A 24,900-nucleotide genomic window follows, 5' to 3' on the forward strand; every position below is an offset into this window, starting at 1 on the left:
TGCCGGTTTGGGTGCTGGAAGCGCAAATTTTTTTTTAACTGAGAATAATATCTTAATAAGTTGTAACTATAAACAGATAAAAATATTATTTAGTGCCGCCAACCGCCGTTTTAAATTGGCGTTTTCCGTTATTTGTCGTTTTTCGGCGATGGTTAGAAAAGGTATTTTTTTATTATAAAAAATAATAGTTTGTCATAAAATTTGGTTTTCTTACCTTTAAAATTGGCCGCTCTACAGCTGTTTTAATATTTAGCGGCTGGCCGCTAAAAAGCGGATAAGGAGCGGTCTGACCGCTATGACCAGAAAAAAGTTTTACGTCTCTATCTGTAACAGGAGCTGAGATAGAGGGGGGGGTCTGTCATGGGGTTAAGTAGGGGTTCAGAAGTTTAACTGCCTGTTTTTGCCGGTTTTGGTGCTGGAAGCGCCAATTTTTTTTTACCTGAAAATAATACCTTAATAAGTTGTAACTATATACAGTGAAAAAAGGGACAAAAAAAGATATTTTTTAGGCCTTTTCAAAAGGCAGTTTTGAAATCCCGTTATTTCAAAAAAAAAATTTAAATGCTTAGAGAATGGCTTGGAAGGTGAATTTAGGTGTTCTGCATATTTCAACTTAAACACATAAGGCCTAAGATATGATATCCCAAAAATCTTTTGTCAAAGTCTACTCTACACCTAGCGCTGGCGATTTCATTTTTCACAGGTATAAAATGCATGATTTTAGAAAACTGACTGGCGCTAGGTCTAGAGTAGACTTTGACAAAAGATTTTTTGGATATAATATCTTTGGCCTTATGTGTTTAAATTGAAATATGCAGAAGAGCTAAAAACCTGCACATTACTGAGATATTGTTAAAACCGCCGTGCTACCGTTATCTGTTGATATTTTACATGCCTGGCGCTAGGTCGCCAGTAGAGATAGAGAGCTGAAATTTTGTACATATATTTCTAGGCCCCTAAAGTAACTTTTTAGGTTAGCAGAAGATTGAAATTCGAAAAAGGGTATTTTCATGAAAAGATCTAATGTACAGGCACAGCTACCATCAACCGGATAGTCTCCAGATATGTACATAGATAGATAGATATTTATGTACAGACACAGCTACCATCAACCTGACAGTCTCCAGGTATGTACATAGATAGACGATATTTCTGGTACAGGCACAGCTACCATCAACCTGACAGTCTCAAGGTATGTACATAGATAGACAGATATTTCTGGTACAGGCACAGCTACCATCAACCTGGTAATTTTCATAATACCTGTCCCTAAATTCCTGGATATAATCTGAAGTCTTATCATTCTGTTTATTTAGGTTTGTCTGTCAACCTAATTCCTGGTAATTTTCAAAATACCTGTCCCTAAATTCCTGGATATAATCTGGACTCTATCATCCTGTTTCTTTAGGTCTGACTGACAACTTAATTCTTGGGAATATTTTATATTTTCATACACACATTTCAAAATTTGTTTCACTTTCCACATACATGCCGGGTTCTAAGATGATTTATGTTTTGAAAAGACAATAGAGTTATATGCTTGTTTAATCTATGAACATAATGTTAAAGTGTGAAATAAAATGGAAGAAAATCATTTATAATCGTTCACTTACACATTAGAATGAATCAAAAGTTGAAAATATTTTTTTTCTTTTTTCAATTAAGTTGCTGGATATATGTATGTATTTGTATTTAATAGTGAATGTCTGTTTAATATACATTTTAAAGAGAAGGTAAAACTGGCAAATCAGATAAATATATGATATGTGATTTTCTATTTTTTATTATTTTTGGAAAGGCTAACATTCATATATAGCTGGAGTAAAAATAATTACAATACTTCATAGTTTTTTCTTCTTAGCATAACATTCTTAATTTTTCATACTTTATGACCCAGTTTTAAACACATATAAAACAATATTTCAAAGGCTTTATATTTAAACTCATGTTATAGATGAGTTTAGACATTGTTTTGTCAAAATGAAATCATGAAAGGATATTTTTGATTTAAGAAAGGGAAAGCGTACTTTTTCCTGTTATAATCAACAAATTACCATTTGTATGATATTTTATTAAGGTACCCTGTTTAATTTGTGTTTTAGATTCATCATTAATTAATAAAAGAAAGTTAAATCATTTCCTTGTAAAAAATTATTGAAATTTTATGGATATGAAAATTCAAATGGTTGTGCCTTTTATATTTTTTTTATTAAGTCGTCGTGGCTGAATTACCGACATTCTAGTTTTAAAATATTTTTAAAGTCTTTTAACTGGACTATGTAAAAATTTGTCATAAAAAGTTGTCATGGTTGATATTATTTCGTTATTATAATGCCACAATAACTACATACTTATTTTTACATTATAACGACACAATTTTTGACAGGGTCATACATAATTCATTTAATGGACGGACTTAAACTGGTTGTAGAGTTGTTAAGCTTTTAAAAAATAGCCCAAACCTGCAATACAGTCATCAACTATTTCATGTAAGATTCTCTCACTGATGATACAAACTTTTTACCAGATAAAAATCTAGAAAAACAAGAATGACAATATTCTTAAAAGATGGCCAATGTTTAAGATAATTTTGAGTTGCTAAGCTTTCAGGTCATTCCTTGTTATTACATGAAAGATTTGATTTAGTAGAAAGATTCTAATAAGTAAGTTTTGATATTAAAACTATCCATTACATGCCCTAAGCATAGAAAAGCTTCGATTTAAAAAAGCTTCTTGTCATCTTAAACATGATATCATCAAAAAATGCATTTTCAGGAGATTTTTTTCATTTAAAATAAGTTGTGCCATATCTTAAAAAGAAACTATTTTCAAATTTTAAAGGAAGTTGTGAGCTTTATAGGCATTTAGGCAAATATAGTACATAAGTTATTAGGTTTTAGTAGCTAAAGAAATATGACTATTTTTTGGTGGGATGGTGATATTAGACACATACCCTCACTTTTCCGTGGCAACTAGCCTAAAAGCTGTCATGGAAACAGTTCGTATCGCATCCCTAATACAAATATGATAAGGTGAGTGTCCCTTGGAGATTGAGAAGATAAAGTCTGAGCACCATGCAATGCAATTTTTTGCGGGTTTTTACTCAAAGCTGCAAAATAGCTGAAAAAAAACATTATATTTTCATAAACTCCTTGCTAAATTAACAATTGGATAAATTGTTTGTCAACGTTTTTTTGGTGAATATATAGAATACTTTATATTTTTATTATCCTTATTTTGGGTATCAAAGTAAAAACTCTATTATGTAGTACAAAAAATTAGAGCAATTTAAACTAATATTTAGGACATTTGGTAAAAGCAAGGGTAGAAGAACTATTTTTTCATTTTATGTGGTATATTATCTATCCGACTATTAATTTATTTATCAACATGTTTGTCTAACTGCTATCAATACACCTATATCTAACTATCTAGCAATACTACTAGAGTAAATTATAACTAAATGTGTTCCTAGAAAAGAATATAGCATATCAAAGAACAAACTTGAAAATTATAGTATATGTTTAATTTCTTAGAATATAATCTGTTTATATATCTTTCTTCCTGTTTAGCTTTCTATCTACCTATCTATCTAATATCTAACTATCTCTTTTTATTTCAGTACTATGCCCCATGCCAGTATATACAGCCAGTTCTACCTGTTCCTGGGCCTAACAAAAATGTCCTTAGAAATTCAAGATATAATAGACAGAGGTAGGTTTATTATTCTCTACATTTTACTTTGTCTGTCTGTGTATTTGAGGAATATATAATGTATTATAGTAGAGATTTTATGTTTATAATAAAATCATACTTTATCTGGACAATCCCTCTGTTAATAACAAGATTCAAACGGGTTTAAATTAGTGGCTTAGGCACGACTGCGGAGTTTAGAGATTCTTTAAAAGATTTGATAGAGGGTGTTGATAACCCCCCCCCCCCATCACCCTTCTACTGCAAGCCAATGTTTAAAATGATTTTTTTCGTCTGAAAAGTTTTCTTTTTTTTGAGATAATATTCAAATACAAATCTATGACTTGTCTTTTTTTACTTCTGCCTTTCACAATAACAAATAATCTTTACAAATACAAAGGAATAAAGAAAAAGCAAATCAATCAAGATGAAAAAAATATGAAATAAACAAAATTCCATCAATGGTAAACGCATTAAAAAAATATATAAGTTAAGTGAAAAGGTATACAATCGATTGATTAATTAGTTAGGTTAGTTCTTAGATTGATGTTGTTTCTTTGACCACTTTAAGTAATTATTACTATAACAGCAAAATTTTGCATATTTTATTTTCAAAATTTGATATTAGCTCAGTTATTTATCTTTATATCCCAGTAAAATAAATAGTAAGATAATCTTTGAGTAAAGTGAAAGAAAGTCGGACATAAGTCACGAACTTAAAGATTTATTATATCTTTAGGTCGTACTAAGACCATTTCAAAGATTTGTTAAGTTTGTACCGTGTACTTGAAACAATACCATTATTTAAATTTTTAAATTGAGATTTAAATGATGAATGTAATACCTCAAATACATGTTTTCTGAAAGGTTATTGGCTCGAGTACCGGTTTAACGTTTTCTTATTTGTTGACTTATCAACTTTGGGGTATTTAGTGAATTTGGTGGTTGAGTGTTCAAACATTTCAACCACTTATCTTACGCTACACAATGGGTAATTTTGTGTATCATCATCTAGGATATACATTATTGGCCATTGTCTTCCCTTTAGATCTCTGATAAACGTCATATAGATAGATAGCAGGGATCTAAAGGGATAAGACAATAGCCTATAAATTTTTGTACATCCCCAATGATGATACACAAAATACCCCTTATGTAGATTACAAATATTTGTTAAAATGTTTGGTCACTCATCTTAAAGAACCAACTAATCAAATTAATAATGATTGGTTTGAACAAACTAGCAGTAATTTTGTTTATCATGGTAAGGGGATACGTGAATTATATTGAAATAACATAATGTACAAACTATAAAAGTGTTTCTTTTTGACTATATGTCAATGACTTAAAGCTTGGTCATTTTAGAGACATTAAGAACTTTCATTTTTGAGGCATCAAAATCATAAATTATGATAGAAAAAGTACATTTTAAAACTTTTTACCAAAGTATGTCTGTAACTTGTAATTCAATTGGTAAAAAGTAAATATTTTTTCTGTACTTATTAACCTATTAGTAAAGATTACAAATATGAATTGTTTTTAATTCTATAAATTATGCAGCAAACTACCACATACCATTTTCATTCAAAACAAAATAAATAAATTTGATATTGTAAAAAATACAAATCTAAATATTTTGGTTTCAAAAGAAAAAGAGAGAAAAATATTAAAAATTTCAAATGCACTTTTTTACTTCCTCAAAAGTTTGGCAATTTTTCTCTCATTTAATATTAACCATCCATATTCATTATCATTATTACAAATGGTAACGCGTTCGCTTCTTGTTGACATCAACGCTTCGCCATTCTATAGAGGATAAATTAGTATCTGCTACTCCTTTGTAAAGTGTATGATACAAGTTTAAATGGGAATACATTGGCCAATAAACTAGCCCAGATTAGCAAAAGAAAAAGGAAAAATATATATCTAATAAGAGCTTGCCTACTTATCGAGTTGAAAACTCTCTTTAACTTTGATGGTCTTATTATTTTAACATATTAGGGACTTCGCCCCTAGCATCTACGGCTATGTACTCGAAGGAGTATTGATTGAAGAGTATAATTGTCTGATATGTACGTAAACAGCATGTCCAAAATGAATCATCACTACTAGAAATTAATTTACCTACCTACGCAATTTTGATAATGATATTACAACCTTATGACAACATGGTATCAAAGGCTATCAAAACCGTTAAATTTAATAAATGAATATTTCTTTGTTTAATTTTTATGAAAATGATATTTTAACAGCTTGAAGGGGGCCTTTTATTTATTAAAATGATATTGACAAGCATATAAACTAACATATACATTATTTGCTACCTAGCCAAAACTGCATGTTGAGCTCTTTGTATCAAAAGTTGTGGAACCTAGTAATAGTGTCTGACTGAATATGACGTAAGAAAAAAAATAGCCAATGAGAGGTCATTATTGACCAATGGTAAAATTTATAGTGGCCTCTCATTGGATATTTTTTTTCAGACACTATTACTAGGTTCAAAGTTGGGACAAAAGTTAAATATATTCAATTTAAAATTTTCATTTCAAAAACTTTGTTTTCCACATTTTTATACTTTATATAATCCAAATTAATATTATATGGGCTAGGCTACACTAATTAAATGACCTAAAAGGTTTGTAAAGTTGAATTGATTCAATAATGTTTAAAAGAGACGGTTTCTTCCCCAAAATAGTTTTAAACCTTCACTGAACCTATTAGAAGCTACACTCTAAGGAAAATCATATCGGTTCAGCAATTAGCAAGGTCTTTTGCTACACACACACACACACAGACATTATGTTACTTTTATACAAGGATATTCAATATAATTTACAAGGAACAATTTAAATATTTACAAAATGGCTCTTTGTAAAGTTTTAAAACAAGGACAACACACGACACACATACAAATATCTACTGAACATGAAAGTGATGTGTGGAAAATATTTTTTCTTAATATTTGACAGAAATGCATTGATGAAATGTCAATATGAACAACAAGATCTCAGTAACAGAAGGGATTTGGCATCGGAGGGAATATTTTTTATTATAAAAGGAAAGTTGTATCATACCACAACAATTGCAACAATGTCACAATGTCAGTTAATAATAAATAAGAATGACTACATCCATAAAAGCTCAATAAATCAGATGGAAAAACAATTATTGACTTGATTCAAAGATACTTAGCATATCATCTAATGCCTAAATGGTGCTAATTGTCCTATGAAACACCTTATCGAAAAGCGTGTAGAGTAGCTGCGCAAAAGCATAGTAGTATTTTTAAATATTACTCAATGAAAAGAAATATAATACACATTGTTGCAATAATAGTTATTTTATTTTCTCCAATTCCCTTCCTACTTGAGTGAGAATCATTTGCATTCAAATACAAACATCATCCAGGCAGGTTTCTAAAATTGCATCACACAGCATAATAGCATGTATATGAGGTAGAAATAAATTTGTGATTTTGAAGAAAAAGCAACTACAGAAATCATTTCTATGCTATGAAAAAAATAACAAGAACCATTTTTTCCAAAGTCACTTCCTACTTTAAACTAAAGGTATATAATTCCTTGATTAATGTGGCAATTATCCTTATAATAAAGTAACAGGATCTTTGACCCCCCCCCCCCACCACCGATTTTTTCTACTTTTTCTTTTTAAATATAAATGAAAAAACAAGGATGACAACATCCATAAGTAGCGAAGCTAAAAATATTGATGGATATCGGGGGAAAAAATTAACTATAAAGCAGTGTCATAAGAAAACATTAAATTATCACGAAACCTTTAAATTAAGAAAACTTAAAAAGCTAGAGATAAATCTAACACTGCAATTAACAGAAAAATCATAATGAAACTAAATGAAAATTTGAAGAATGTGAACTTATTTAATCCCTGAAAATTTCAGCCGTCAATCTTGAAAAGGAATTGTGAAAATCACGAAAACCTAAAAATCTAGGAATTGATCTAGCACCCTAACCAATAGGCAAATCTCAATGAAACTTGTTGAACGTATGTAGAATGTGAACATATTCAATTTCTGAAAATTTTAGCCGTCAATCTTGAATAGAAATTGAGAAAATCACGAAAACCTTAAAATTTAGGAATCGATCTAGCTCCCCAATTATTGGGCAAATCTTAATGAAACTTGGTTTGAAATATGAAAATGTAAACTTGTTTAATCCCTTAAAATTTCATCTATCTATCTTGTATAGGAGCCGAGAAAATCACATTTCCCCCACTTTGTCTCCAACAGACGGACGAACATTTCGAATTATAGAGTATCTTGGAATTCAACTCCTCCTCCCCAAGTGCCCCAAGAGCCATCTAGGATTAATTTACTAGATAATTTCGAGATCTTAAAGTACATAAAAGATTTTTCCAAAGGGAGGAAGTTTAAATATATTTACATTAAATATAAAAGTAGTCTTCATTTCTAGTACCAGGATCAGACAAAAAAATAGAGAACAAAAAGTCTCAAAAACTTCTTTTTAAGGCCTTATTTTATTGGCTTAAAACTTTCTGTTAATATCGATAATTAGTTTAGTTTGATTTTTTAATAGATTTTTTGGATCATGGAAAGATTCCGTCGTATTTTCACAGTAGCTTTTTATATGTTATCAAATGTTTATAATTGTCCTCAGGGTTAGAGCTCCCCACAGGAGCTAGAAATATAGTGCTTTTACTGTAAAAATACAACGAAACCCGCTACTTCGCTTTCTTTCAAGGAGCCGATTTTTTTGCCATAAATTGATAAATTTGTAAAGAAATGACAGTTTAACTAATGTTGTTTTGACCTTAGTCGTTAGCGGAGCATTTGACACATTTTTTGCTTAAAAATATTTTATTTTTGTATTATTTTGCAACAAATATTTTTTGCTTATAATTTTGATAATCATATTAAGGGCCTAAATCCAAACTTAAATGGGCTGTGCATTTTAGGAAAGCCTAAATCTTTTCTCGTGTGACTTTTGTCACACAGTTTCAACTTTGATAAAAAAAGACAATATCTAAAAACTTTCTAAAGAACAGTTTACTCAGACTTTTTATACTTAACAAGGATTATTTAGCTCATTAATATATACAATACAAAATAGATTTTATGTTTTGGAATATTGAACGTAATACTAAATGATTGCTTTAATGCATTTTTATATATTGCCCTTTTATTTTATTTCGATTTTAGTTTTTTGCTACTCACTTTCACAACTCCTTATTCCTGGCAATTTTGTTTTCTATTACAAAAGAAACAAAAGGATGCATTTGTATTTGAGGAAGGCAAGTTTTTCAAAACACTCATTTATTAATGAAAAGATAAATTAGTTGTCTCTTAGCAATTGTACTTTTTAAAAAGCCCCTGGAGGTTAAAAAGAAGTACTTTTTGCCTTTCCATTTGAAGACATAATACAATTTAAAGCCTTTTGAAATTAGGCTTGTTTGTCCGTTTATCTGAATATTAAATTACTATTAAACTAATGTCATAGTTTGATTTGCGTTAAATAAAGTAGATAAAGGTTTTTATCAGTAATGCCCAAGAATGTGGACTATATGTCACTCATAATTATTTTGTTAAATGCAACAAATCGCTATAAACCATTTTGTCAACTGAAAGCTTGATAAAGGCTAAAGAAATAAACACATTCTAAATACAATTTAAAGGCATAGCAACTTTTTTTATTAAAAGTTTATTAGTTACCTAAAAATTTGGTTGTCATCCTTATTTTAAAAGTGTGTGTGTGTGTGTGTTATCGCGTATTGGAAAACTACTCAAATGAAAGACCGGAAGGAAAATGAGCGGATGGACGGATAGACAGAAAGGGATAGACAGATAGACTAACAGCTAGATAGGTAAACGGAAGGATGAATGGATGAATAGAAGAACCAGCAAATGTTAAACACATTCTTTTAATACAGTTAAGCAAAAGCGTTGATAAAAGTTTTGGGAACGTCCTTAATTAAACGTTTTCGCAAATGCTCTATTTTTAACGCTCAGCTAATATAAAGTTAGGCTACATCCGTCCGTTAGAATAACTCTTTTTACTGAACTTTTTTTATTAAAATCGTTTATTTTGAATATTGAATTTTGGCTTTTAATAAATGTCGAAATCTATTCTTTACTCATATTTTTTCAATGAATTTTTTTTTGTGGAATGTCCATGTCTCAAATTATTATTTTCTTTTTCACAACTAAACGTCATGAATATTAACAAAATGCTTCTAAGTTTCTAACTGGAAAAAGTGAAATATTGAATACACGCATGGTTGAGTATTTCTTAGACCCAAGCCTTGTTTGAACTCAAAATTTACTTTTTTGTCATGGTGTCACCCTTTGCGCTCCCTAGCCCTCGGGGTCACAAAATTATCTAAAATAGGCCTAACCCTGCATCATAATTTAACCAATTAAAGGTAAGCTCAACACGTCTCGAATAGTCGATGATTAATGATTGTGAAGCCTAGCCAAACCCTGTTATGTAACAGCGTAGTTAAACTAATTAATGGTTAATAAACTTATTTAGACTAATTTTTGATCCCCCCTATAGGAGACAAAAAGCCCCTAACGGTTATTGGCGAAGTCAGTTGAAAATAAGGAAGTATCTGTTCATTGTGAAGCACATCTTTATTTATTTGAGAATAAATATTGAATATCTAAAAATGGCTAAAACAAGCCTAATATACCATTAACTCATTTTGTCAATAGTCATCGCGGTTACATTTCAAGCTGCATTCTTTAAAAGTTGGAAAATAAGATTATTTTATCAATATAACTGCCAGTTAACTGCAGTTTTATATTTGTATTTATTAAAAAGTAACTAGTAGAGTAGCTGTACCTCTAAAAAGGAAAGACGTTGTATAAATAAAAAATGTTTAACAAGATACATATCATTGTTTTACAAAGGTGTGTTATTAATTCCCCATCATGTCATGACCGCAAAATGTTTTACATTCGCAAAAAGACATAATAGCTAATTGGAATATAGTGGTGTATAGAGGAATTTTTAGGGGGGGTTAAGAAAATGTGATACTGATATATTATGCTGAATTTATGGCATACTGTTGACAAAATGTTTGTCTTACGTGAATATCTATAACTGTACAAATTGATTTTGGGATGATGTTTAACCAAAAAAGAATTTACATGAATATAATATTTAAAGACATTTTACCTGTTGTTATTATAAATATATTTTCAAGACTTTACCTTATCGATCTTAAAGCTAGTATCATTCTATGATTTCAACGGTTTACGACAACTATATGACATTAGAGAAAAAGAGGCCTTGGTTGACGTAATACCGACATTAAAAAATAATTTAAGACTACATAATAAGAGAAAAAAAGTTGAAAATAAATAATGAAAGAAATTGTTTTCAAGTTTTTTGTAATTTTTTAACTCATTGTGCGCCAGGAAGGAATTTTTGATGAATGGAAGTTGTATATAATTAATAAACATAAACTCTTTTAATAGTGTTCTTACAAAACCATTGACGTTTTACATTAAAATAGCCGAAAAACCTATACAGTGTAGATTTTCGATATCATTAAAATTATAGAATAATACAAGTTTAAAGTTCATCTAATTTTCATAACAATCTAAAACCTATCTGAATCTTAAATTTTCCATGTCAGGCTGTTCTAGAGATCTTAAGAAACAAACTTTGTTACCTTTCAAATAAAATAAAAAATCATTCATCTTTTGATAGATTTTAACTACATATATTGAAGAAATATCCTTTTAGAAGAGGAAAAACGCCATGTTATTAGCTACATAATAACTGCTTAGAAATATCGCTAAACCAATATATAATAAGATACATATACATACTTTACAAGAATAACCATGTCCAAAGATAATAAACCTTTAAGAGAAAGAATTTATTTATTAATTTAGCTCCTCTATAATTAGGACAATTCTATGTGTCCTACTAATTGAGCAAACAGTCTCTACACAGTCTAGGCTTTAAACACTCAACACATTTTCTCTTTCCTTTAAAGAAATTTTTATTTATTTTTCATTACAATTGGATGTAAAATATTTTTAGCTTGTTAGTACTAAGAAACTCATGGAAAAAATACTAACTAACAATCAACTTACTAATAAAGGAGCAGCTTTGCTGCTACAAGATCTTTGTAACGTTACTTTTTTTCTTTAGTTGATAATTATTATTATGATATTGCCTATAATTTGTACATCAAGTCGCAGCAATATAATTATTTTTTTTACAGGGGATTAGGTTATAAGCATATTAGTTTTTTTTTTATCATAGCATTAAAGTCTGATAGGTTGTATGGGTTAAGTCGGGTATTTGGTCTCAACAAAAGTATATAATACATTGCATTTTAGAGTGGTATGTCATTCATATAATGATATATTATGACAGCGGCTGCATTAAAATTCATTTTTTTGCTTACTTACATACCCTCATACTCCTGACAATAAGTGGGTGTGTGTTTAAATAGAGGGTTAACATAGGTCATGGTATAAATATATACTTCTTACAAGCTACTTATTTCATTTTTTCTTAACCGTTATTCGCATCTTTGTTAATTGTTAAATTTCACCTAACAATGCCATATTATTAAACATTCTAATAGTATCTTACAATATAATAAATTATCTTTATTAGCTTACCCCTTAAGATCTCTGAGTTTATGTGAATATTATAACATTGAATGGAATTGGTAAGGGCTGAAACACTATTTACAATAGCAAAGATTATCATCTAGAACTACGTCTAAAAACCTAAATCTATCAACCTATTCTAATATGGCTTATCGATAGGCTAAAAACACAAACTCGTCGTCCCGAAAAGCTGAGATATTTGGCTACTTTTTTCCCTTTTAGTTTTAATTATTGTTTATCATTTCTTATTAACAAATATAATTTTTCAGGGTGCGACCAAACTCCATATCTGACCTGCAATACTCCCTAGAAAGTTCTCCTTCCTCCAGCGTTCCATCCAAGTCTTCTTGCTCCAGTAATGATACAAACATGTCCTGTTCAGTGTTCAGGTATAATTATATTTTTCCAGTATACCTCCATCCTGCTCCAGTAATGATACAAACATGTCCTGTTCAGTGTTCAGGTATAATCATATTTCTCCAGTGTACCTCCATCTTGCTCCAGTAATGATACAAACATGTCCTGTTCTGTGTTCAGGTATAATTATATTTCTCCAGTATACCTCCATCTGATTCACGAAATAATACAAACATTTCTCCAGTTACATGTTCGTAAGTGTAGGGTAAATCCCATTCCTCATATGCAGGTGTAACTCAAAATATGGTTACATGTTTATAGACGAATGGTTCAATTATAAGGTTGGTTGTCTGTTACTGCCTTTAACTAACTACCCTTTCTTGTTCTAACATTATAAAAGAATTTTTGTCCTCATGAACACCGATATTTTACTTTTTAAACTGATTTTAAAGTTGTTGTTTTTAAACAACTTAATTAAAATTAACAAAAGCCCTTCTTTCCATATAATAGCATTATAATGTCTTAATGGTTGGGGCTATATTAGATCATTATCAGACACTTAATTATTTTAAGAATGGTGTTTCAAAAATATAAAAAGGACAATATCTCTAAAAATCGACAGTCTAAACGCAAACTATCTTGCAGCTGGAATAATCAATAAATGATTCTCCTATAGAAGCTTTATTAATGTTTGGACATGTTTTAAAGGGTTTTATTTAATTACTATGATTTAGTTTATTGTTTTTTTTAATGCATAAATATTTTGTAGGACCTTAAAAACAAAAATTGATTATTAACTGCCATAACCTGCCAAACTAAAAAAGGATATTCTTAGATAATTAATATTTTAAATAAACTTTTATTTACCAAAAAGAAAAAAATCATAAAACGAAACCTAGAAATAAGTTATTTTTTTTTCAACGATTGAAAATATGGGGAGGGGTTCGTTGGTTAAAAATAAGATTGAGTGAAAGCACAATTTTCGTCAAGAAAATAAGCAAAGAGGAGAGGTTCCATTTAAATGTTAGAATCTATTAATCATAATTTTCCAAGAATATTTTCAACTGCGGCTGTGTGAAATGTAATTTATCATAAAAACAAAAATTTCAAACATATCTTTCAATCCTTTAAAAGTACATCGTAACACCACCACCCCCGGACATCGAGTCCTTATCGCTCTAAGTTCTTTTCGTATGAATAATGTTATTTAATGCTACCAATGTCATAAGAACTATAGCAATTTGAAAATATGACACCTTTTTTTTATTTAATGCCACATTATCATTAATAATGGTCCAATTATGACAAAAAACTTTTTATCAAAAAAAATAAATATTGATAAGGTGATTGGGGGGTTAGTTTGTGTGCTCCTTTATCAATCAGGGGTATATTGCCAAACACTTTTTTTTTAACCAGACAGACATTTGTTATAATAATATTGCACTTCCTTAACATAAAGGACAGGTAAGAAATAAAGTAAATATGATTTTGGAGTAAATTTTATAAAAAAAATATTAAAAAAATAATAATAATGACAATAATGTCTACTTAAACATCAGGTAAACAAATCCTTGAGTTTCATAATCAACAGCGAGTTAACAAACAGTTGTTATTTTTTCATTTTTTGTTTTCTATAAATCATACAATAAGATATTTTAAACAATTTAGGATTGAAAAAAATATAAAGTCCATAAGAAAAAAATTGTGCTGTTGTAGAAAGAGAAAATGTGACCACATATTTATGCATGCATGATTTATGTTCAAAATTATAATATAAATTCCTCTCAAGCCCAATATCTGAAATTTTCTATGAGTCAAAATCGCATAAAGTATGAATTTTGTATTGGAACAGACCCCCCCCCCCCCCCCCCCCCCTTCTATTTGATGACAGTCAATATGGCATACAGAAAAAATTTACCATAGCTTGCAAATTACAAATTACAATAAAAAACTTAATGAAATTGGCCCTTTTTTTTTAATCAATTCAGCCATTTTTCAACTTTTAAGTCATATTCAAGTCTATCTTTATTTTGCCTTTTTTTAGGAGGGTTGTTTTTTGGGTCATTTCAAATATAGAGGAAAACGCAAATCTTTGATGTTATTTTTGTGCATGTTATTAAAAATTCTCAGTGGGGAAGAGGGTAACGGCTTTTGACCAAAACAAGGTGTGCATGTTTAAGCAAGTTTTCTATCAGAATATAGGAAGTTTCTTTTTAATTAATTTCCTAAACGTTATTCTTCATCTCTTCTTTTGCCTTATTTGTTGATGACTTTAAAACTAAGATATTAAGAAAAATAAATTACTATCTTCTTCTTTTTTTATCTTTCTACACTAAAAAGCCAAAGAGAATGATTTATATTTATCAAAATTAAGGATAGAACTTATTTTTAAGCCTTTTTTACCAAATGCATAAGAGTGACAGACAATTCGTAGAAAAGTCACCAAATTTATCTCAGAACTTTATACTGTTCTTAAAAAGTTTTATTTCTCATTCTTTCTATGCCTTTGTAAAAAAAGTGTTTTTTTTAGGCCTTATACTATTGTAAATTTATTTTTACGTATTTCAATGGGGAATATGTAAGCCTGTATGTTTTTGTAAAAATGTATTTTAAAAAAAAATCTTTTTTTAAAAGCATTTTAATCTGTTATTGAAAGTACACTGTCCCCCTGTGAATTGTAATGTATAAATTTTGAAAATGATTTTTATTTTATGTGATAAATGTCCTATCCTTATTAGGTTGACTTTTGGAGTGTTAAATTCAAGATGTCTCTAAAATTGGATAGCTGCACTTTTAGATAAAATAGGATATTTATTGCTCTTTTTATATAAAAGGGTTGGCTGTTTAAAGTATATATGTATATACCTTTAAAGGTGAACAAAAACGCCTTCATTCTGATTTTTTAGTATTGTATTAAAACAAGGACAATTAGGCCAAATAGCAAAGACTCAGTTTTGTAAAATCATGTTTAATCTCTTTTTTTTATAGAATTCAATGCACTATGTTATAATGTTTAATTAACAAAATGTTTAATTTATTAACTAGTATGATACTATCCATAAGTAGCACAGTAAGAGCAGTATCAAAAAAAGAAATCTTAAAGCTATTCTTATGTATGATTGATTAAAACTCTTAATTAGGCATTTTTTTTATTAATCTTTTAAATATCTTTTGAAAAGTGAAATGCAGTCATTTGAACCAAGTATAAAGTAGCTAAACTATATGTATAATTATATAGAACTATAAGATATTTTATTTGACTTTTTAAAAGCAGCATTTGACAGATATAAAATTTAAAAAAAATTGCAATAGACATTTATAAATCTTAAAAACTTAGAGACTTCTCGAAAATTCGACAAAATGAAAAATCTTGTATGTAACTAGCCTACAATATTGTAAAAAAAAACCTTATCAAGTATCAAAGCATTAAATAATGTGGATTTATTTGCTGATAAAAAAGATATTTTTTTCGAAATGAACAAGTCTGTTGTTTTCAGAACTCTTATTGTGGTGCCCTAGAAAAATAAACAATTTTTTGTTTTTACAAATATTTCTCTTTATTTAACATTTAACTTACCGCTAACGTGACTTTTATAAAATTTACTCAGCCTTCCTTCGAAATTAAATTTGATTTAAATTGAACAGAAAAGATTTTACTAAGATCTTTCTGTTTAATGTGATTTTTTAGTATAAACCAATTTTTGGGTATAAACTAAATATGTCTATAACAAGAATATAATGTATTTCACCTCGTATTGGCGATGCTGCTTTATATACCAACTGTAACGTGAGTCCAGACAACCAATCCGTTAATTGTGTGCAGGAGGTCCTCACTGTGCATATTAATGAGTTGTGACTGTTTATGGGTTAAGGAATCCTCCCTACGCTTACTTTTCATATCACGCACCTGATATAGAAACAAAGTGTGCCGTTTTTAACGTCTCTAAATAATTAAGTAGCACTATCAAAGTTATTACCCTTTCTTGTGCGTGTGTGTATTGTATCTGGGTTGAAAATTAATTTATTTAAAGATGAAAGGAGAATTTTATGCTAAAATTTTGCATTTTCTCCTATCAATAAAGGAATAGGAATTAATTATACAGGCAGAATTCATCAAGGACAATTATGTCTATAAGCAGTGCAGCATCAACAAGCAGAAACATCTAAAAAATATAACATATTTAACATTATAATATTAAGTATTTAATTTAAAGCAATTTATATTTAAAATTTTTATGTTTTATTCTTATAATAAAGTAACAGGATCTGTGTCTGTCTGTTTCTGTGTGTGTTTGTGTGTGTCTGTCTGTGTGTACCGAAGGAAATCGCTAGCCACTGAACCAATATGATTCTCCTCTACAATATAGTTTCTCATAGGTCCTGGTAAGGTTTATATCTATTTTGGGAGATGGTACAACAGAACGAAGAGATTTCACTATCCTTATATTTCTGACTTTTCTAAGGATTAATTAAATTCTAATTTCATCATTTTGGCCTAGAAATTTAGATGATTCTCTAAAAATAACCAATATTTTTTAGCAAAACATAAAACATTGATAAGTATAAAATAGAGAAAATAAAAGATAAGAAAAAATCGAAAATATAAAATATAACGAAAAAAGAGAAACTATACCTAACTTAAAATTTACAAACCTAAGACACAGTTACTTATAGTGTAGCTCCATCACAAAAAAAATTTAACGACAATTATTAAACATATTTTAAGCTATTTTGTTCATATTATACAGTAAAATCTAATAATTAAACGATTCTTGTAACAATTCTGATTTATGTAAAGTAATTTTTATGTCCACACCCCTTCCAACTCTCATATGTAATTTTTTATTAAATCAATCTTTTTATCTCATAATACGATTTTTTTAGGTCTGATAGTATGGCAAGTTGCGAGCTGTTGAGTGGGTCGAGCTGTCACCAATCTTCCGGTCATCACGACTATCCATCCACCGGTCATACAAGCGGTCATCACGAGTACCACAGTCACCACCATGATCAGTCCAGCTACACAGCGTCCGGTCACTCGCATGAACACTCCAGCTATGTGAGCAACGGTCATGGCGGTCATCACCATGACCACCAGGCTGTCCTCGACCGGTCTTGCTCAAGTCTGCCCAGTAATTCTGGAGACTCGAGTAATTTATCAGCTGGTGAGGCGAGTAATTTGTCCGCCGGCGAGTCGTCTAATATATCCGGCCAGTATTCGGCTGGAAATGATTCAGGGTTTATCAGTCATAATTCTACAGATCAGGGATGCAAATTATGCAATTGTTAACTTGCAAATGAATCAGAAAGGCGGACGTACCATAATCAATGAAAATTGTTATCAACTAAATTGCAACGTATTTGAATGGAAGAAAAGTTGGTATCAATAAAGACGAAATATTTTCACCATAGAAAAAAACATACCTGTAATAAACAATTATATTTTATCAAAAGGAAGCAAAAATATTTGTTTTGTATTTGTTTTACAAACAAAAATAGTTGAAAAGCAAATTGTAAGGAATAAAAGGAAGATGTGCAAAAATTGTCCAGAGTCATTTGAAAAAACTGGCAAAAAATGTTTAGGCATCTCTCCTAGCTTTATAAAGACACCTATTGTTAGATTGTATAAAAGGTCCTTTATTCAAAAGTTTATAGACTTAATGGTGTTTCTAAAATGTAAAAGATAATAAAAACATAAAACAGAAATTTATGCCAATTGAATAGGGAAGAGAGAGCGAAGAATAATTTTTAGACAATCTCTGAGGTTTTTATGTCTGTACACAAGAGAACATTACTCATTTTTTCATTTAAATAAGGCGTAAGTTTTTGAAAACTAATCTTCTTTTAAATTTATTTTCTGATAAAAAACGTTATACACAGAGAGCCTTAAATTTATACAGACTAAATTTTATAATAAACATTTATTAAATCGTTGACTATCTTTGCTAGGTATTTCATTCCTATTTTTATCTTTTTTTGAAAGGAATATAGAATTAAATAAAAAGTATGGACAATGATTCAAACAAGACAACACATAATTATTTTCTTTTATCAACATTTGTCATATACACAACAAGGACTATTGTGTACATAAGAAGAGCAACAACAATTTCAAGTTAAAAATAAAATGGTATAATAGTTATTTCTCGTATCGTATTATAAACGGCTTTCCGCGGATATAGAATGTACAATTATAAGAATAAAACTAGTTTTTTTCACCCCGTGGTGCCGAAGGCACCGGCTAAAAAAACTAGTTTTAATCTTATGATTGTACATTTCTATATTCGTTGAAAACTGGATATAATACGATGCTAGACATAGTTTTTTCGTATGGATGAGAACCGGTTCCTATCCACCGGATTCGAATGAATACGAGAAAAAACTATGTTGTTATTTTCCTCAGACATCGATTTTTAAAGGTAAAACTGCTTTAATTTATGGTAAAAGGTAGAACCTTCTCTGTCTGTTTGTCCGGATATAGCTTGAGATGTAGGTATGTCCCCACTGATCCAAAGTTGACTTTTTTCTCAGAGGGTAGGACACAAAACAAATTTGACATTTTACTTAAAAAAAGTAATATCATTCATTATGCTGTCTAAAATTTATAGTATGACCATCTTATATTGATAAATAAATGTAAAACGGGGGAAAAACATTCATAGATTATTATTTAAGAGAGTAGATATGATCACAACCCCCCAACTGTTTTAATTTAAAGGAATGACACGGAGTATTTTTGACATCAACACATCTTTTGTCTTTTATTCATCATATCCTAACAATTATAATTTTATAAAGACATATTATTATAACCTTCCGCTGAAGTACATATAAGTTAGCCACGGAAAGATAATGACATTATTTCAACAATAAATGAATAAGTTTAGATGTATATTAGTATAACCAAGAAAACTATATGGCCCAAGTGGCGGAGACCTCTTTCTTCTGCTAGGAAATTGATTTCTGCTCTTTTGTAGCGACTTGGCTGTGTTTATATTTCCGTCGCTGTTGACTGATATTCAAATACCCTTTGAAGGTCGGCACAAGGTCTCCACCCCATAGGTAGAGTTAATTATAGCTCGTGCCCCCTCTTTTCTTTTACTTTAATGTTTTAACAAGGCATATCATGTCCCAAAGTAACGCAACAATAACATACTAAACATCTGTATCTGATAAGTTACACATTGTGTCTGATTTAATTTGCAAGGAAGTTTTTTTTCTGAATAGTTTGAAAGCATTAAGTAAAACTTTTACTTTTCCTTATATTATCTCGTGTATTCAATTCAAACAGTAGTGTCAACACTCCCTTAAATTTGAAAAAACTTAAGCCTGTCTTCCCGTTTTTCACTCACTAATGTTTTCACACCCCCCTGGTGCACTGATGTGCACGCCACTGTATTCATATGAAATTTCACTGTTGGGACGATCACTTTTAAGAATCCTGATATCTTTCCTATCTTTATCTTCCTGTTTATGAATCCTTCAATATGTTAGCATGAGGCTCATTTCATTAATTTGTTAGTAGCGAAGCTACTCTATAATTTGAAATGTCCGTCTGTCCGTCCGTACGTCCGTCCGTCCGTCCGTCCGTCCGAGATAGATTTAGGCATGTTAGAATTGTCCTATCGATTTCAAACTTTGCATGGTGATTCCTGTACTAGTTAGTTACGATTTAGAAAGCGTAGCAACTCTATAATCATTACCAGAATGTCCGTACGTCCACTTTTAACATGTTGATTTTTCTGCCTTTTTAACAACAAATTTTTATGTGATCTAATTATCTGTTTGATCTGATTTTTGGTATATTGATTCCTGGGACAACAAAGAACAATATTATAAGCGAAGCAACTCTATAATCAAGTCCTAAAAATGTAAGTATGTCCATAAATATTATCCTGTATGAAGCAGTGCAGTTTTTCAACAAATTTACTTACAATTTTGATTTGACTCTTATACTTTTATTTTCTGATTATTCAGTTCAGACAATAAACAAATGTTATTGTCCGTTTGTCCTACAGTTTTAGTGCTTCGCTTTTATGGATGTTGTCATCCTTGTTTTTATTATCATTCATTAATAATAATATACACACTCTTTCAACCCTTTATAGCATAATTAAAGTACAAAGTAAGTTGATGTTTTTCTGTCTGTATTGTAAGATCTCAGAAACATTTGATAGTTAAATCGGATTAAACCGTACAAAAACTTTTGCTGACTGTTTAATAGAAATTAAAGTCCTAAATCACATAAAGATACGTTGATAATACCTTTTTTAAAAACAGTTTTGCCTATGTACATACAACATGGTTAACATGGTTAATCTTTCTAATGTGATTCTAAACTAAATAAAAAAAGAACTTAAATGTCTTTTTAAATTGTAGCACTATTTATGACATGCCAAATACCTTTCATATAGTACTAGACATAATATTCTAAAAACAATTGCATAATATCTTATGAACGGCTTCAGGACCTGCCAGAATCGCACCTACCTGTCTGGAAGAGGAATGGCAAGTTTGTCAATTTCTTCCGAAGTTTTATGGGAGTGAAGAACAGGGGAGAGAAGGTGAACAGAAATACAAACACAACCAGGGACAAACAACGTTTACTTTACTTATTTGTACAGTTTGCACATTATTTATGTAATGATTTTATCATTGTAAGTAGGCCTTCACATTAATAGTGAGATCGTTTTTGCCATTAAGGATCGAATTCTAATCCTATTTAAGATGTCTGTCGATCTTTTTCACTTTTTTTTACACTTATTTCGTGTATTTGAAAGATAATATTTTATAAAAAAATTGGAGGCTATTTTTTTCACATTAATAAAAAATGTATTATCAGTAAACCAAATGTTATCAAACTTCAAGGGTATTTGGAACTGAACTATCAAAACTGCTTGCAGACACTGGGGACGATGGTAAGTAGCTGTTTTTACGATTATAGAGATGCGTCGCTTTTGTACAATTCTTATTTTTCATAGCTATTGCCAATTGGTTTAACCATAGATGGTCTATCTGACACAACAATCCGTCAAACCCGAAATGGAATTTTTAAAATTTTCTCTCTCTATATTTTCTATTCTTTCTTTATAATATAAAATTAGCTTCTTGTTACCATTCAGAAAAATTAGAAAAAAACTTGCTATGAGTATGTCCATAAAACTGAAAGTTGACCAAAACAATGTTTTCAACAAAATATTGTATTCATGATGAATTTATAGGTTTGATTAGGTGAAGTTAGGGTAAATAAAACGCAGCTGAAGGGGGTATTTTTAGAATTTTAAATGAGGGGGGGGTGGGGTATTTTTGACTCATCTGTACTACGGATTATACCCTTTGATCTTGTATAACTTTTTTATGGAGTTAGTAGCTAACTACTCTAGCGGCTATGCCAACAGGTGTAATTTCACTTACACATATAAAAGTCTAGAAAAATAAAATAGTCAGAATCAATTTCTAAAAGAATTAATTGTAGAAGCTTCAAACTATATTTTGGCAAATGAAGCCTATTGACATAAATGCCAAAGAGTAAATTTCGGTTTTAAATTTTTAATTTAAAATTGCTCACTTTAGAAAAATATTGAAGTAAAATTTGAAAACTGTATATTTATATATGGGTACGTTTTTTTATGTTTTTACTTTAAAATCAGACTTTAAAAATTTTAGATATGCTATTATGATTTTGGCGGTAGAATAAAATTAAGCAAATAGTATTTATTCGTACTTGATGTCCCACCAGGCCAAAAATGGTACAAATTAATATCTTATCTAAAAATGCACCGTGCAAAGAAATTATGGGATAAAGATTAGGAGAAAAAATATTGAAATTGTAGATTTTATAAATGTTTTGATAATATTTCAATCATTCTTAACGACACATTGTTTCAAACTTTTAAATGCTTGTTTCAAATCACTGCAGTTCATACAATTTTAAGGGGCTCTCTAGTCTAATATCTATGCCTAAGGCGGTGATTTGAGTAGTTTTCCAACATTTTTAACTTCAGTTTTTATTAACATAACTGCAATTTTCAGATAACTTTGAAAATCATATTTTTTGATATATATCCTGTTTTTAAAAAAGAGAAAATCTTCCGACTACGCATTTTTAAATCAAGGGGTTACGTGTCTCAAGGCAAAGAATATTCGACCACGAATGGTCCTAAAAACTATTTTATTTGATTGCATACTAATTATTTTACTAAATACTTATACTTAAATTTGAGCAGTAACAAGAGTTGAAAAAAAATTGTGTCTTTCTTAATTATAAAAAAAGAAATATAATTTGCTCCATAAAAAGTAAAACAGGGATAAAATAATTCCAATGAATTGAGAGTTTAAAGATAAACCAATCTGTATGGTTTGTTGTTCTAGACTTGCAATTTAATTTATTAAAAATTTGCTTTATTGAAACTTTAGAGTTGATTTGCTGCCAACTTTGAATAGATACAAAGCAGAGCTCGGCAGCCGCGTGCAGCCACGTGAAGCCACGTGAAGCCGCGACAAAGCCTCAAATTTTTAAACCCATGCTTTTAAAACTTATTTTGTTAAGAGTTGTCTTATTTTGGTCAGGTTTAGACTTCCAGCAGATTTTTAAAGTTGTAAAAGTTTGATTTCTCTGATGCCTATAGGCGGTTAATGCGCGGCTTCCAAGCCCTGATATAATCCTTAATCATTGTTATAAAGCGCTAGGCTCCTAATATCTTACAACTAGTCATGGGTTATCATGGTTTAAAGAGTAGCTTTACTCTAGTTAGCTCTTTCAATTATCCGTGGATAAATTTTTGGCATGTTAGAAATTTATTTATGAGAGAACCAATTAAGCTATTGCAACACCCACGTATTTAGTGAGGTAGGGATAGATATTTTTATAACAAATTAGTAGTTTAATGTATTTTTTCAAAATCATTGTTAGCTTGTGTTTGTGTGGTTCTTATGGCTAAGTCTGATTTGATAAGTACTTTTCCAATCAATTGATTTAACTTTAATAAATTAGGAATACACTTCCATATCTGTCTTTTTCTGCTATTTTTTCAGAATAGATTCCCTGACCACCGTTTAAATTTTATTTACTAGTTTACATAGACATTATCTATCCTTTCTTAGCATACACTCTTTCAACAAATTTTGTTTAATCAGAGACAATTAAATAATTCCAAGTCTTGTTGGCCATTAGTCCCATTGTGATCTTAGTTTCCCCATCCCTATTTTTGAACTAAACTTTTCCTATTCTTTACTGTCATACTTTTCTAACCCCAAGTTAATTTTAACATTTAATGATCCAAAATCTGATTTTTGTTATTGTTAACTAAAGTGTGTGATTAAAATTCTTCGTTTACATAACAAGTGCATATGTCTAGTTTTCGATAGAACCATTAACTAGTGCTTTAACTTTTTAAAGTAGTTACGCTAAAAGATTTAATGATTATGTTTATAAAACATAATGGTATTGATTTGGTCAGCTGATGTATATTGTATAAATTCTTTTGTTTTCTATAACAATAAATTAATCTTAAATACTTCTAGGGCTCTGCAGCCACATTTTGGTTTTGTTCATAAAAAAAATTCGCGTCGTTATTATGTCAACATAAGAATGTGGTTTTAATGTCTATATTATGGCCAATATTTATAAAATCCACATAGTCGACGTAGATAGTTTTCAAATATAGTTTTTTTTAATGGATTGATTTTTTAGTCTTCATATGAACCAAACTGTAGCCGGTGTTGAAAATTCAACATTCAGCCGCCATCTGACGTCTTTCTGTTTTACGGCTGTAGCAGCAAATTACACAAAACCATACAGCTCGGTTGCACGATAATTAAACGGCTTCTTCGATTGAAGACTGTCTGAAATTGGCTTTTGTGGTTATCAGTTGCGGCTAAAAATAGCTGCGTCTGCCGCTCCACGACTTTTTACTGTTACACATTTAACTCATAATGAAAAGCTATAATAACTCTTTTTTTCTCACTCTTCAATTTAAACACAAATCAAGGGATATTTAAACTGATTTTTTAATTTATACCAAGACGAATAAATTTTATTACAGAAGTAGAGATCACTTCGCTAATTGGGTAAACTTCAGCCAAAAACTTTGCTAGCAGTCTAATTAAAATACTTTAATAAGCTTTAGACATATTACACATGATTAAGATTGGTAAATAAACAATTTAGAATAACCCAAAGACAGAAAAAGTGCCCTTGAACTTTTTTCTAAATTGAA

At 29.8% G+C, this 24,900-nt stretch overlaps 1 protein-coding gene across 2 annotated transcripts in view; it reads left to right on the forward strand.

Annotated features, from left to right (window-relative positions):
• Nucleotides 1-24,900, forward strand: part of LOC145317402 (uncharacterized) — a 184,337-nt gene that overhangs the window by 125,446 nt on the left and 33,991 nt on the right. The window contains exons 4-8 of one of the 2 annotated variants that reach the window (XM_080158469.1): nucleotides 3,623-3,714; nucleotides 12,595-12,714; nucleotides 17,567-17,944; nucleotides 21,147-21,270; nucleotides 21,549-21,600. In XM_080158469.1, the coding sequence (XP_080014595.1) occupies nucleotides 3,623-3,714; nucleotides 12,595-12,714; nucleotides 17,567-17,944; nucleotides 21,147-21,270; nucleotides 21,549-21,600 (766 nt within the window). Of the gene's footprint in view, nucleotides 1-3,622; nucleotides 3,715-12,594; nucleotides 12,715-12,750; nucleotides 12,789-17,566; nucleotides 17,945-21,146; nucleotides 21,271-21,548; nucleotides 21,601-24,900 lie in introns of those variants that run through there. The other variant, XM_080158480.1, reaches the window with a different exon arrangement.

Source organism: Acartia tonsa, chromosome 1 (assembly GCF_053477335.1).
Source record: "Acartia tonsa isolate MP-2025a chromosome 1, ASM5347733v1, whole genome shotgun sequence".
NCBI classification, from domain to species: domain Eukaryota; kingdom Metazoa; phylum Arthropoda; class Copepoda; order Calanoida; family Acartiidae; genus Acartia; species Acartia tonsa.